The following is a 13221-nucleotide window of genomic DNA, read 5'->3' as shown; positions in this document are numbered from 1 at the left end:
GTGCCTCCTGATGTCTATTCATGGATTCCTGTTGTTGTTTTTCTTCAATGTGACTAGCTGTTTCAGAGGTGCCTTATGAAAGTTTTACACATTGACTTATGGAAGTGCTACCTTTCGTATGTGCGAGAAACCAAAGGGAAGCTACCTAGTTATAAGTAAGTAAATGCTGTTTGTGTTAGCTTCTTTTTTTATTGCAATCTAATTCCTTTTTCAGTTAAGGATGCTGAAGCAGGATCACAGTCTCCCAAGTTAGCTTCTCATTTAAAGTAATAATTAGACAACTTCTTCCTGTGTAGACCTGCCCTTGTAGCAAGGTGAAGCAACCTCCACCAAGACAGGGGTTGGTAAAGGCAGGAACTGATGCCTGAAAGGTTCAGCAAGACATTTAAAAGGGTTGGCTCCAGTGGGGGTCACGTGGGGACACCCAACATAGAATGTTGTCCTAGATGGCCTAGTGCCATAAACTTGGGTCAGCACTGACTCCTACATGGTGTTCTTTGTCATTGTATATATGCCTCTTGATTCCTTCCAGCTGATTATTAAACTTCATTTGCGGATAAAGTGGCACTTCTGAAGCAGCCTTACACAAGATATCAGAAGGATCTGTTGCTTTTTTCCACTGATCTAGTAATCCAAAGAAGGCGTGATCGTCACAGCTGTTTCTGATTCCCCTCCCACTGACAAGTTTTGTTTATTTGATTTAGTTACGAAATTTCTAGACTGCTCTTCATCACACACAGCAATTGCAGGGCAAGTTCTCAAATAATATAAAATTACATCATAAACCTAAAACAGCAATAAAATACAATCACTAAGAGGCCAATTGTCAGAGCAGGATAAACCTGAGATTTTGGGTAATCTCTGCTAATTTCCTCCCAAAGCCAGGAAGTACAAGTATGCTTTCACTTGGCACTAGAAACCTAACTAAGTTCTTACCATCTGCACTTTTAGGGAGAGAATTCTATAGTCAGAGCAGCACAGTGCCACAACAAACCATGCCTGGTGCCATTTTTATTTACTCTTTTAAGTATTTTTTCCAATCACATCCCATGTAAGAAGCTTAACAACAATAAGGGTTGTACAACTAAAAACAAAACCAGTTATTTAAACCCAGAGAAAGAACAATAAGAGCAACATTTACAGGATAGTATCCCCTCATATAAGCAGGCATGTATTGCATTTCTTTCAAAATATTAAAAGGATGATGAGGAACCATTAGTGAGCTTTGGTTAAGTCAACCAGCTACAAATCCACCTAACACTTACCTCATCCAGCCCACATTTTACTAGCTTCTCCACAAGAATATCATGGGGGACTGTTAAAAACCTTACTGAAATCAAGATACGCTACGTCCACAGTATTCCCCTGATCTACCAAGTGAAATGAGATTCATCTGGTATCCTTTTCTAAGTCCTCACAGTCCAACCATTATCTGGTCTAGGACCTTTTCTGCTATCAACATCAAGCTGACCAGCCAGTAGTTACCTTGGTCTTCTCTCCCCCCTGGAGATTTGAATTCTTCTAAAATAGCTAGATGCTCTTTTACCACCTCTTTTTTGTCTTAGACTGCAGCTCCCTCCTTGCATAATTTGTTCTGTGATCACTAGGATGGGCACTGCTTATTAAGATTGTAGTTTAAAACTATAATTTTTGTAATTTTAATAGTAATTTTACCATGTGGCTCTAATAGTGTATGTTTTTTCCTCCAGAGAAAAAATGGCTCAGGCATATGACTTTGCTCTGGATAAAATTGGCATGGAAATAATGTCGTACCAGGTATGTTTCTTTTCACATTAAATATTTATTTGTGGTGTTTGATTAAATGTTCACTGCTCTGATTCTATATATTTTTACATTAGATCTGGGTGGATTACATCAATTTTTTGAAAGGCGTGTAAGTACAAAAATCTGCCTTCTCTCTTAATTAATGCAGTGTTAATATTCGTACAGGTTGCAGTATGTAATTGCTGGTATGTTACTGTCTTGCCTCACAATTTAGTGAAGCAGTAGGATCCTATGCAGAAAACCAGAGGATAACTGCTGTGCGCAGGGTATATCAACGGGGCTGTGTGAACCCAATGATCAACATCGAGCAACTCTGGCGAGATTATAACAAATATGAAGAGGTAAATAAAAAGATGCCTGATGTTCAAACAAGATTTAGCTATTTTCCTCGACCTGCAGCAGTGAGGTTACTTGAATAGGCTCTCTGCAAGCCCCTTTCTGAGTATTTCAAGTGTAGACCTCTGAAAAACATTGTGAAGGGTGGACAGAAGGAGCAGGACAATAAAGTCTTTTTCTGTAAGCAGCACAAACCTGCTTCTCAAAATTGCTGGGACTTTTTGTTTGTTTGCCTGTACACTTTTGCCCCAATTCTAGGTGGATGAGGCTACTCCCATTGCCTTAAAGATCCTGGGTCCTCCAGCCATCTTTAGATTCTTCATTTGATGGTGTTCTTTGTACAGTGGTGCCTCGCAAGATGAAAAGAATCCGTTCTGCGAGTCTCTTCGTCTAGCGGTTTTTTCGTCTTGCGAAGCAAGCCCATTGACGGATTAGCGCTATTAGCGGCTTTTAGCGCCTTATCAGCTTAGCGGATAAGCGGCTTGGCGGCTTAGAAAAAGGGGGGGGAAGGGAAAAAAACCCGCAGGAACTCGCAAGACATTTTCGTCTTGCGAAGCAAGCCCATAGGAGATTCGTTTTGCGAAGCACTTCTAAAACGGAAAACTCTTTCGTCTAGCGAGTTTTCCGTCTTGCGAGGCATTCGTCTTGCGGGGCACCACTGTACAGTGGGAACGACCATCTCCCAGTGCCAGGAACAAGAGAACGAGGAGGTCCAGTTCACTGACTTGGGAGACCTGTGCCTATCATTTCATGGATACTTTAATTGGGATTCCTGCATTGCGGGGGGTTGGACTAGATGATCCTTGGCATCTCTTCTAACTATAAAATTCTATGATTGTATATGCTTAATACCACTGGGCTGCAGAACATAGGATTGTCTCCTACTGAAACAGCAACTTTACCCTCTTTGAGCCGGACCCAGTCCAAATGACAAGTGTTTTCCCATTTTCTCTAGCAGAATAAAATTGTAGAATAAAATTGTATATAACATAATAACAATAACCCCTCCACACACATTGTTGAAAAGGTCATAGATTGCTTAATCAGCCAAAGGCCTGGGAGAAGAAGAATGTTTCCAGCACGTGCCTAAAGATACGTAATGAAGGTGCCAGGCAAGCCTTCGTGGGGACAGCATCCCCAAAACAGGGAGCCACTGCACAAAAAGCCTGTTCTCAAGTTCCATCCTCCAGACCTCTTGTGGAGGAAGCACACAAAGAAGGGCCTCAGGTGATGATTGCAAGGACTGGGTCAGTTCATATGGGCAGAGGCAGTCCTTGAGGTATTCTGGTCTTGAGCCATTTAAGACAGGCTTCCTTAAACTTGACCCTCCAGATGTTTTGAGACTACAATTCCCATCATCCCTGACCACTGGTCCTGCTACCTAGGGATCATGGGAGTTGTAGGCCAAAAAACATATGGAGGGCCGAGGTTGAGGAAGCCTGATTTAAGGCTTTATAGGTCAAAACAAGCACTTAGAATTGGGCCCGGAAACCAATTGGCAGCTAGTGTGGTCAGGCCAGGATTGGTGCTATAAATAAAAAAGCCCAAACACTTAGAAGAATAAAAACAATCAGAGTAAGGCCGACCCCACAGCAGACAGTGTTAAGGGGGCATCCCTTGTCTTTGCTCTCCCACTGAAGTGGCTCTTCCCAAAGGGAGCCCAGCTTTTATTCCACCAGCCCAGCTAAATGCCCAGCTGGGAGTGAAGTTTCAGGTGTTGCTGGGAGCTGCCAAGTCAGGGCTTCCGGAGGCAAGAAAGCTCAGGAGTCCCACTGGGAAGCAGGCAGCAGCAGGCAGCTAGTTCCCCCTTTGATGTTCCTGGGAGTCCTCCCTTTCTCACACAGGGGTGCTGTGCATCCAGAAACCCCCACAGCAGCCCAGCTTTTATTTCACCACTTACATGGGGATAAGTACAAAGTGACAGCTTTCCAGTGCAATTCTATGTTGATTAATGCTATCTAAGTCTCAGTGAGTTCCATGATGCTTACAAATGAGGAAGCATGCATGGGACTGCAAGCCTACTGTGGTCCTGGGCAGGGCTTCACTTCTTGTTTTCTGTCTTCCAGGGAATAAACATCCACTTAGCTAAGAAAATGATTGAAGATCGCAGTAGAGATTATATGAACGCTAGACGTGTGGCTAAGGTACAGGCTCCCAGTTGTTTTGTTCCTCTTTTGTCTTGATTTAATACAGCATGAATATTTGTTGCATGCTTGAGCTGCAGCTGCAGCAGAAAGGAGTAACTTTAATATAATATAAATATAAATATTATATTATATTATATTATATTATATTATATTATATTATATATAATATAATATAAAGTTTTGTTTCAAAGCCCACCTTAACAAAACCTCTTCTCTGTTTCTTCCTGTCTCTTCAGGAATATGAAACTGTGATGAAAGGTCTGGACCGCAATGCTCCTTCGGTCCCACCCCAAAATACTCCCCAAGAAGCTCAGCAGGTAGACATGTGGAAGAAATATATTCAGTGGGAAAAGAGCAACCCTTTACGTACTGAAGACCAAACCCTTATAACAAAGAGAGGTGACTACATTTTTGTTGTGCTCCTTAGGAATAGTGCAAAGATAACCATAGTAATTAAGCCGTGCTGATGTTACTTTGGGGTGCAGCACTCTTACAAACTATACAAACCTAGCTGCCCGGACTGTGTACTTAAATCCCATTGATTGCCGTGGGCATATGGGGCGCAGGTGGCGCTGTGGGTTAAACCACAGAGCCTAGGGCTTGCCAATCAGAAGGTCGGCGGTTCGAATCCCCGCGACGGGGTGAGCTCCCGTTGCTCGGTCCCAGCTCCTGCCAACCTAGCAGTTCGAAAGCATGCAAAAAAAAGTGCAAGTAGATAAAAAGGCACCGCTCTGGCGGGAAGGTAAACGGCATTTCCATGCACTGCTCTGGTTCGCCAGAAGCGGCTTAGTCATGCTGGCCACATGACCTGGAAAAACTGCCTGCGGACAAACGCTAGCTCCCTCGGCCAATAAAGCGAGATGAGCACTGCAACCCCAGTGTTGTCCGTGACTAGACCTAATGGTCAGGGGTCCCTTTACCTTTACCTTGTTGAACTTTGCCTTTCTCCAGAAAGAAAAGTTTCTACTTAGATATTCCTAGCACTCCATAGGTAGATAATTTCCAAAAGGAACCTGTTGGTGCCTCTTGAAACAGTAGTCATAAGCTCCCATGGCTTAGGGTGCAAAAACATTTGGAATCTTATAAAGAAAACATCACGTTGGTCCTTTTGCCATTCAAGGGCATGTATAATGAGACTTTCCTGTGAGGACAGAGCTCAGCGTTTTTTGACCACCAATAGTTTCAAAGTCAGCATTTTATTAGCTGGAGAGGGGTCAGGAATTATATGTCTGGAAATCTCTAAAGATGTTGATAGGGCATAGAATTGAAGAGGGCGGCTCTTGAGATCATGTGGCTGGCTCTTTAAGAGACCTGCATTTTTAGTTACATTTGTGAATCATTGGTAGTGATTCAGCTTGTAAGGTTCCACCCACTAGGAATTTATCTTGTTTCAATGTCTTCCCATAGTGATGTTTGCATATGAACAATGCCTGTTGGTGCTGGGACATCATCCAGATATTTGGTATGAAGCTGCACAATATCTCGAGCAATCCAGCAAACTACTAGCTGAGAAAGGGGTAAGAGAAGACAGTAAGAAATACTGCATTTTATGTACAGCATTTAAACATATCTATTATTGGTACTAAACTAAATAAGTTGAACTTGGGTCCATTGAGATCAGTGTGAAGTTAGACATGATTAAGGCAAGTCATGATTTCAGTGACAACTAAATTCAGCTAATTTAATCTGGACCCAGCCTATCTTTTCATTTGTTTGTTTTGTGGGACCTTGTTATTTGACAATGAAGTGGTTAATTCTATCAAAGTTGTATGGGATCATATGCAAAAATATATCATCCCATTTTAAAATTGTGGGAGATCTTTAAAATAGAAAATAAAAATACCAAGTCCATAAAAATAATTAAGTATTCTGAATTTACCATGTTGTTAAACTATATTCAATTTTTACAATTAGCCTGTGAAGTAAAATCACATGTTTCTAATAAGATCCATTATTGTAGCTGCTGAGCTACAAGGTTTACAATTTACACTTGGGTTTACAATATTCCTGTAGAGCTGTTAATGAGCACAGAACTGAAAACTTTTTTTATTTTTCATACTGGTCCTACAATTAGTTGATTATTTCATATTTTCTCAATTCCAGGACATGAACAATGCTAAACTGTTTAGTGATGAAGCTGCAAATATTTATGAACGAGCAATCAGCACTTTACTAAAAAAGAACATGCTTCTTTATTTTGCATATGCAGATTATGAAGAGGTGAGTCCTTAGGTGACATTATTCTTTCAATCTCCAGTTCAACCAGCTTCTTATTTCTTGTGCATAATCTTGATTGGAGAACTTAATATTGGCAAATTCAAATAAGCAGGTCTGGTAATAATTTTGAGCATAAACTAGTTAAACTAAACATGGGCTTTTTTTGTATTTTCTCAGAGTCGGATGAAATATGAGAAGGTGCACAGCATATATAATCGGCTCTTAGCTATTGAAGATATTGATCCCACTTTGGTATGTTCAATCTTCATTGTTTCACCTTGTTGAGATGACTACAGTGGTACCTCGGGTTAAGTACTTAATTCGTTCCAGAGGTCCGTTCTTAACCTGAAACTGTTCTTAACCTGAAGCACCACTTTAGCTAATGGGGCCTCCCACTGCTGCCGCACCACTGCTGCGCGATTTCTGTTCTCATCCTGAAGCAAAGATCTTAACCTGAGGTAATATTTCTGGATAAGTGGAGTCTGTAACCTGAAGCGTATGTAACCTGAGGTACCACTGTATAGGATAAAAAGTTGTGTATTTCTCTTTGGTCAGTTCCTAAAGTATTCCAGTTGAAAATGTATAGATAATATCAGTCACATTTTCAATGTTTGTTATCAATTGCCTTTTTTCTTCCAATTTTTTTTTGTACATTATTCAGCTGTTTTGCCATATCTGTGGTGTATAATTTGTGACTCAGTAAAATTTGAAAGATTTCATGTAATCTGTTTCTAACCTTCCACTTAATTAAAAAGAATTATGAGCAGAGCTGTTGTTGACAATAAGAATGGCCTTGCTCACAAATAACAGCAAGCCAAACTTAGGAATGAGCAAGCATTCTGTTGCTTAGAAAGGGGAAAGTGTGGCCTCTTTGTACCTCCGCTGGTTCTGCTGCTGTGACCCTATTTAGAACCAACCATGGTTTGGCTTAGGATGGTATTCAGACCTGGGCTCATGTTTTCACGAGTCACAACTATGGTTTAGAAGCCATGCCTTTAATATGGTGTTGACTTCTAAAAACAGAGTCACAGCTTAAAGGTGATCCTACCTTTTCCACCTATATGTTTCAGGTATATATTCAGTATATGAAGTTTGCAAGGCGAGCAGAGGGCATAAAATCAGGCAGGATGATATTTAAGAAGGCACGAGAAGATGCCCGGACCCGTCATCATGTCTATGTTACAGCTGCTCTGATGGAGTATTATTGCAGCAAGGTATTATTGCAACACAGTGAATGAAACTTTTGCTTCAGCCTCTGGATTCTTCTGTCTACAACTAATAACGTTTTGAAATCTGCAGGACAAGTCAGTGGCCTTTAAGATTTTTGAGTTGGGGCTAAAGAAATATGGAGACATTCCAGAATACGTCTTGGCATATATTGATTATCTTTCTCATCTCAATGGTAAGTTCTGGGAGCTGGGATAATTCATTACACTGGTCCCTGGGATTACAATGTTTTTTTCAAGACAAAAACCTTCTTTACCTGAAATAGAGCAGTTTGTTTGGAATGAACCTGTGAAGATTCAGAGTTCAGTTACCACTGATATTGATGGCATCCTGCCATTTTATATCATCAGTGAGCAGATGGGACTTCGCTGCTCATTGTTTTGCATACTGCTTGCTTTGTCAGGTCTTTAGCCAATAATGTGTTGGGGAAAACTGACTTCAAGAGTGTGTAGATGGATGTTGATGCATCGTAATGTATAGCTTATATGTAGATAATTTGTATAGAATTGTGGCTAAGATTGTGAGCTGAGAACCTTTCATTCAAATTTCTCCCCACTCAGTAGTAATTGTAGGCAGGCTGCTATTTCCCCAGCTCTTCTCTCCATCAGTAAAATCAGGATGATAGTGGGAGACACCCAACATTGCACAAGTGGATTTCTACTCCCCTTGCTCTCCTGTTTCCTGACGTCCTCCACAATATCAAAATTCTCCTCTGGAGGGTTGGGGGATGAAATTAAAAGCAAACACCTGAGAACAGTCAAATCTCACAACTGTTCTCCAACTGGGTTAGCTTCGGACTTGTGCTGTGAGGAGTTCCACTTGCTTTTTGGGAAGGTGGGCAGGGCTTTCCTTCTTCCCTCTGCATCCCTCTGAAAATCTGCTCTGGAGGGTTGTAGCAACCTCCAGAGGAGCACAGGAGGTATGGGGCAATTGGTGAAAGGGAAAGGGGCAACTGGTGAAAATCATCACCACCGCCTTTCGAGGAACATTTTGTGTATGGATGGAGTCTTGCTGTTTGCAGGCAGGAAACTCAGATCCAGTCCATAGACTGTTAATTTGAGTGAGGACTTCAGATTGAAAAATCAGCAGCCTGCAAGAACACAAAGGGCACAAAAAACCAATGGCCAGTATTGTCCTGAGCAGCTGCTTCTTGTTTAGTACTTAAGTGTGCTGCTGCTGCTGCTGCCATCAATTTTTAAACAGAGTATTTAATTCTTATTTTATGGTTCTGGTTGTTTTAATTCATTTTAGTGTGTGTTTTTATACCTACCTCTCAGCTGCAGTTGTAATTTGTGGGTGTGTCTTCTGCAGAGTAGAAGTGAGACTTCCGTAGCTTTTTCTACAGCCTTTTCTCCGTGTGTCTCTTCTCCCTGAGATTACTTTAGCAATAATGAAATTGGGGTCGCAAATTGGGTTTTTCATCTTTCACAGGAATTGAAATTATGTCAAGATATTGTCTCTCTCCCCCCCCCCCCGTAATTTCCAGTTTTTTTTAATATATATATATTTAAAGCTTGTTTTCATCTTTCTTTTTTAATACTTTTTTTAAAATAGAGGATAATAATACAAGAGTCCTGTTTGAACGAGTATTAACCTCAGGGAGCCTCCCACCTGAGAAATCTGGGTAAGCTTCGCCAAAGCTCCATTCCAAGTCGTCTGCTTTGCTGTACGTGACAACCCTTGTACAACATAGATATTATCACAGATTAATGAGGGGATGGTTGTTGCAGCCTGTACTGCCATTTTCGTCCTAAATAAGGAGCCAGCTGCTGAGAGAGAGAAGCCAGAGATTGTAAGAATTTTCTATGGAGTTCATTCCTTGGATGCCAGAACGTGCTCTCATCTCCATTGTGAAGATAACTGCTATATGGAGTGTTGTTGGAAAGTAGATTTGGCCAATATAGAATATAGACTCAGAGCACTTGGGGCATTTTTGCTTGCATGCATACACACAGGGGCTCAGATCTATACCTCCCTCCTGCTTTCGTTCCATGTTTACCCACGGAGATCGTCTTTCTTTGGCAAATGCCCTCCACAGCCTCATAGCCAACTCTGTGCTGCCTGAAGCGTATTCCAGGAAAAGTAGAATTTGGGAATTATGTAAGTGGTAGCTAGACATTTATCTGCTGTTAACCATTTTTGTTTGTCAGTATCAGGTAGTAGTTTCCCCCAGCAACCACAGCTTCCAGTTACAGTGCAGTGTCATGCGGTTTTTGCATGCAGCTTTTTTCTTTCTACATTCTGCCTATAAGGACTCTCTCTCCTGCGCCCTTGGTGCAGAGGGGGCATGCACACCAACTGGTTGCTTCTTGCTTTCAACCTGAAGCACCTAGCAAGCGGCACCAGCAGCAGGGAACCAGTTCCTTTGCCTGGCACTCCTTGCCAGGGCTGCATGTACAATGCATACAGATGGTCTGCAGGCCCCTTTACCAATTCCCAGCTGTTTGGCACTGTAAACTACCTAGGAGTGAACCAGTGGGCTCCTTGCATAGTGTGTGTGTGTGTGTGTGTGTGTGTGTGTGTGTGTGATGGAGAGAGAGTGAGAGAGCAGGGAAAAGGGGAAAGATCTATGCGTGTGTCTGTGTCCATGAGTGGGGATAAGATTGGGGAGCAGGAGAGAGGGAGTCCAGGCCCTACCTACTATCAGCATGCTGCTTATGAGCCGCTGGTTTGCTGCCCTGGGTGTACACAGACTGGCCATTGCTGCCTTCTAGGATGCCCTCTGGGTACAAAGCAGATGTATCTGCTATGGCTTCTGGTTGTAGAATAAAGACATGATAGTTGACCGGCAGCTGCCCACAATTCCCTTCTCCATCTTGCAAGCCACTGGAAAGAGCAGACGAGGGGGTTCCTTAGTCAGTGGGCAAGCAGCTGGCTTGCAGTGGATTGGGCCTGCTGGTTGCTGGTAACTGTTGCAAGTGATTGCACTTACTGCAGGCCATGTGTGCTGAGCATGTTTTCTTTTGAACATTTGTTCTCTTTCTGTCTTTTCTTTCACAGAGAGATATGGGCCCGATTTTTAGCTTTTGAAAGTAATATTGGTGACCTGGCTAGCATACTTAAAGTGGAGAAACGGAGGTTTACAGCCTTCAAGGAGGAATATGAGGGCAAAGAAACAGCTCTACTAGTAGACAGATACAAGTTCATGGATCTGTACCCCTGCTCTGCCAGTGAACTCAAAGCTCTTGGTTATAAGGTATGGAGATGATGACATTCCAGAATGTTTAGTTGGAGAGGGAATGCAGTTCCATAGCATTGCTACTTGCATGCCTTCAGTGCTGCTTTAAAAATGTTAAAACCCCTTAACTCTCCTAAGCCTTTAGATGTCCATTCAAGCACAAGCAAAAACACCTTCTCTTTGTTTGGAATTACTATTCATTTCCGTTTCTTTTTTACTGTTTTTGTCACCATGTAGAAAACAGTTCATATTATTCCAAATTGGTGGCTGTTACCCTATGATAAGCTATTTGTGGGCAGTAGCTCCCATCACAGACCATCACAGAATCACAGAGTTGGAAGGGAGTTGGGAGATTATGCTGTCTATCCCCCTGCTTGATGATGAATATACAATGCAGGATGCAACTACCGCATCCCTGACAGATGGCCATTCAGCCTCTGCTTAAATAATCTCCAGCCAAGAAAGTCCCACCACCTCCTGAAGCAGTCTGTTCCACTCTCCACATGGCAGGTGCGATTTTCTTTCTCATGTCGAGAAGAGAAAGGTTGCCATTTTGGAAAATCGCACCAGCTGCATAGTAAGCTGTTGCAAGTATATGGTTTAACACTTCATAGCAGTGCTTGTGTGGAACAATTTAAACCACCTCCATGTGGTACCTGTAAGGTGAAGTCCAGCTCAACAGAAGATGTTAAAAAGCCAGCATTAAATCCATTCCAAGTTTTACTCCATTCAGGTTCTAGACTGCTGCCTGCTTTAAAAAGTATCACTGACCACATCCTTCCCATGTGACCCCAGCTTAAAATGCTCTTAGCTGATTATCAGTTGCCTGCCTGCGTCTTTACATATGAAGTGCTGGTGCATTTACCTTACTGTTTCCTAGCCAAGTTCCTAAATCAATATGGAGCTAGTTTCTTGCTTTATCTGTTATGTTTCAAGTTTTTGATTCTGTAAATTGGAATTTAAGAATGCATTGCCTGTATTTTTAATATTTTGCATTGTTTGTTGTAAATAATTCTAGGCAAACTTTTATTACAAAGGCAGTTGATAAATTTTAAAATTATGAGCAGACAGAAAACTTCTCTTCCATAAAACTGGGCAAGGTTTGGTCTGGTGTCCATTGTTGCTTTATGCAAACAGAGATGCTACTCTGGACCAGTGCTATGTTGAGCATTATGGGATCCCCTCCTGCTTGTGAGCGTCCCATAGGCACTCAGTTGGTCACATGATAAACAATATGCTGGACTATAGATCAGCCTTTGGATTGATCCAGCAGAGCTGCTCTCATGCTATTTATGCTTCTTCTCATGCTATGAACTTCCAGGATGTGTCTCGGGCAAAGCTGTCAACCATAATTCCAGATCCTGTTGTGGCTCCTTCAATAGTGCCTGTGCTAAAAGATGAAGCGGACAGAAAACCAGAGTATCCAAAACCAGATACCCAGCAGATGATTCCATTTCAGCCAAGACATTTAGCACGTAAGCTAACATCGAGTCATGTAAATGTGAAATAGAAGTCTACCTTATTCTGATTGGCTGTTTCTTTTAAAAGCTTCAATTCATTCAGTTCATTCTCATTTGGGCACACAACTAGAATGTTTTATACCCTTCCAATTCTCTGCTAAATTGGAAAGTACAATAAACAAAAGTTTGAGGTTTTTGTTGGTTCTTGCATAGTGCTTGTAAGGTCAGTTACATCAACCAAAGGAACTCCCATCAGCATGCAGTTGGTTCTCCTTAGCTGCAAGAGCCATGAAGACTTAAATGTGTTTTGTTTTATTATTTACTAGCTCCAGGTTTGCATCCAGTCCCTGGTGGTGTCTTTCCAGTCCCGCCTGCTGCTGTAGTTCTAATGAAGCTTCTCCCACCTCCCGTGTGTTTTCAGGTTGGTCATGAGATCCTGAAATGTTTTAATGACTTTGCAATCTGGTTGTATTTTGCTTCAATGCATTAAACATTTCATTTTCTTTAGTCTCACTCGTTTTTACCATAGCATTTCCTGTTAAATGGTCCATCTTTTTTTCTCTTGCAGGGCCCCTTTGTGCAAGTGGATGAACTCATGGAGATTATCAGGAGATGCAAACTCCCAGACAGTAAGTTGCTTTTGTCCTTTTAAATGCATGGTTGCATCACTAGACTGTACTACTTCACTTAAACTCTGAAGTCTTGGGGGTGGCTATCTGAGGTACTGACAATCACACTATTTAAGGTTAATGACATTGCTGTATGTGTGTACTCAAATTAGCCAAAATGGTATTTTTTCTTATTTTCAGGACAGTGAGTAAATATTTAGCAGTTTCTGTAACTACTGTTAATAGAGAACCCTGTCTTGAAG

At 41.7% G+C, this 13221-nt stretch overlaps 1 protein-coding gene across 2 annotated transcripts in view; it reads left to right on the top strand.

Moving 5' to 3' along the window:
- Nucleotides 1-13221, top strand: part of CSTF3 (cleavage stimulation factor subunit 3) — a 57942-nt gene that overhangs the window by 42854 nt on the left and 1867 nt on the right. For both annotated transcript variants that reach the window (XM_053390433.1, XM_053390440.1), the window contains 16 exons: nucleotides 58-155; nucleotides 1710-1776; nucleotides 1860-1894; nucleotides 2000-2126; nucleotides 4188-4265; nucleotides 4505-4667; nucleotides 5676-5785; nucleotides 6372-6488; nucleotides 6663-6737; nucleotides 7556-7699; nucleotides 7785-7887; nucleotides 9267-9336; nucleotides 10713-10908; nucleotides 12212-12365; nucleotides 12677-12771; nucleotides 12919-12979. In XM_053390433.1, coding sequence (XP_053246408.1) covers nucleotides 58-155; nucleotides 1710-1776; nucleotides 1860-1894; nucleotides 2000-2126; nucleotides 4188-4265; nucleotides 4505-4667; nucleotides 5676-5785; nucleotides 6372-6488; nucleotides 6663-6737; nucleotides 7556-7699; nucleotides 7785-7887; nucleotides 9267-9336; nucleotides 10713-10908; nucleotides 12212-12365; nucleotides 12677-12771; nucleotides 12919-12979 — 1693 coding nt within the window. The remainder of the gene's footprint in view (nucleotides 1-57; nucleotides 156-1709; nucleotides 1777-1859; nucleotides 1895-1999; nucleotides 2127-4187; nucleotides 4266-4504; nucleotides 4668-5675; nucleotides 5786-6371; nucleotides 6489-6662; nucleotides 6738-7555; nucleotides 7700-7784; nucleotides 7888-9266; nucleotides 9337-10712; nucleotides 10909-12211; nucleotides 12366-12676; nucleotides 12772-12918; nucleotides 12980-13221) is intronic.

The sequence above is a fragment of the Podarcis raffonei genome, chromosome 1 (assembly GCF_027172205.1).
Source record: "Podarcis raffonei isolate rPodRaf1 chromosome 1, rPodRaf1.pri, whole genome shotgun sequence".
Taxonomy (NCBI): Eukaryota; Metazoa; Chordata; class Lepidosauria; order Squamata; family Lacertidae; genus Podarcis; species Podarcis raffonei.
The sequence above is the reverse complement of the archived record's forward strand: the minus strand, read 5'-3'. Positions and strand labels throughout refer to the sequence as shown.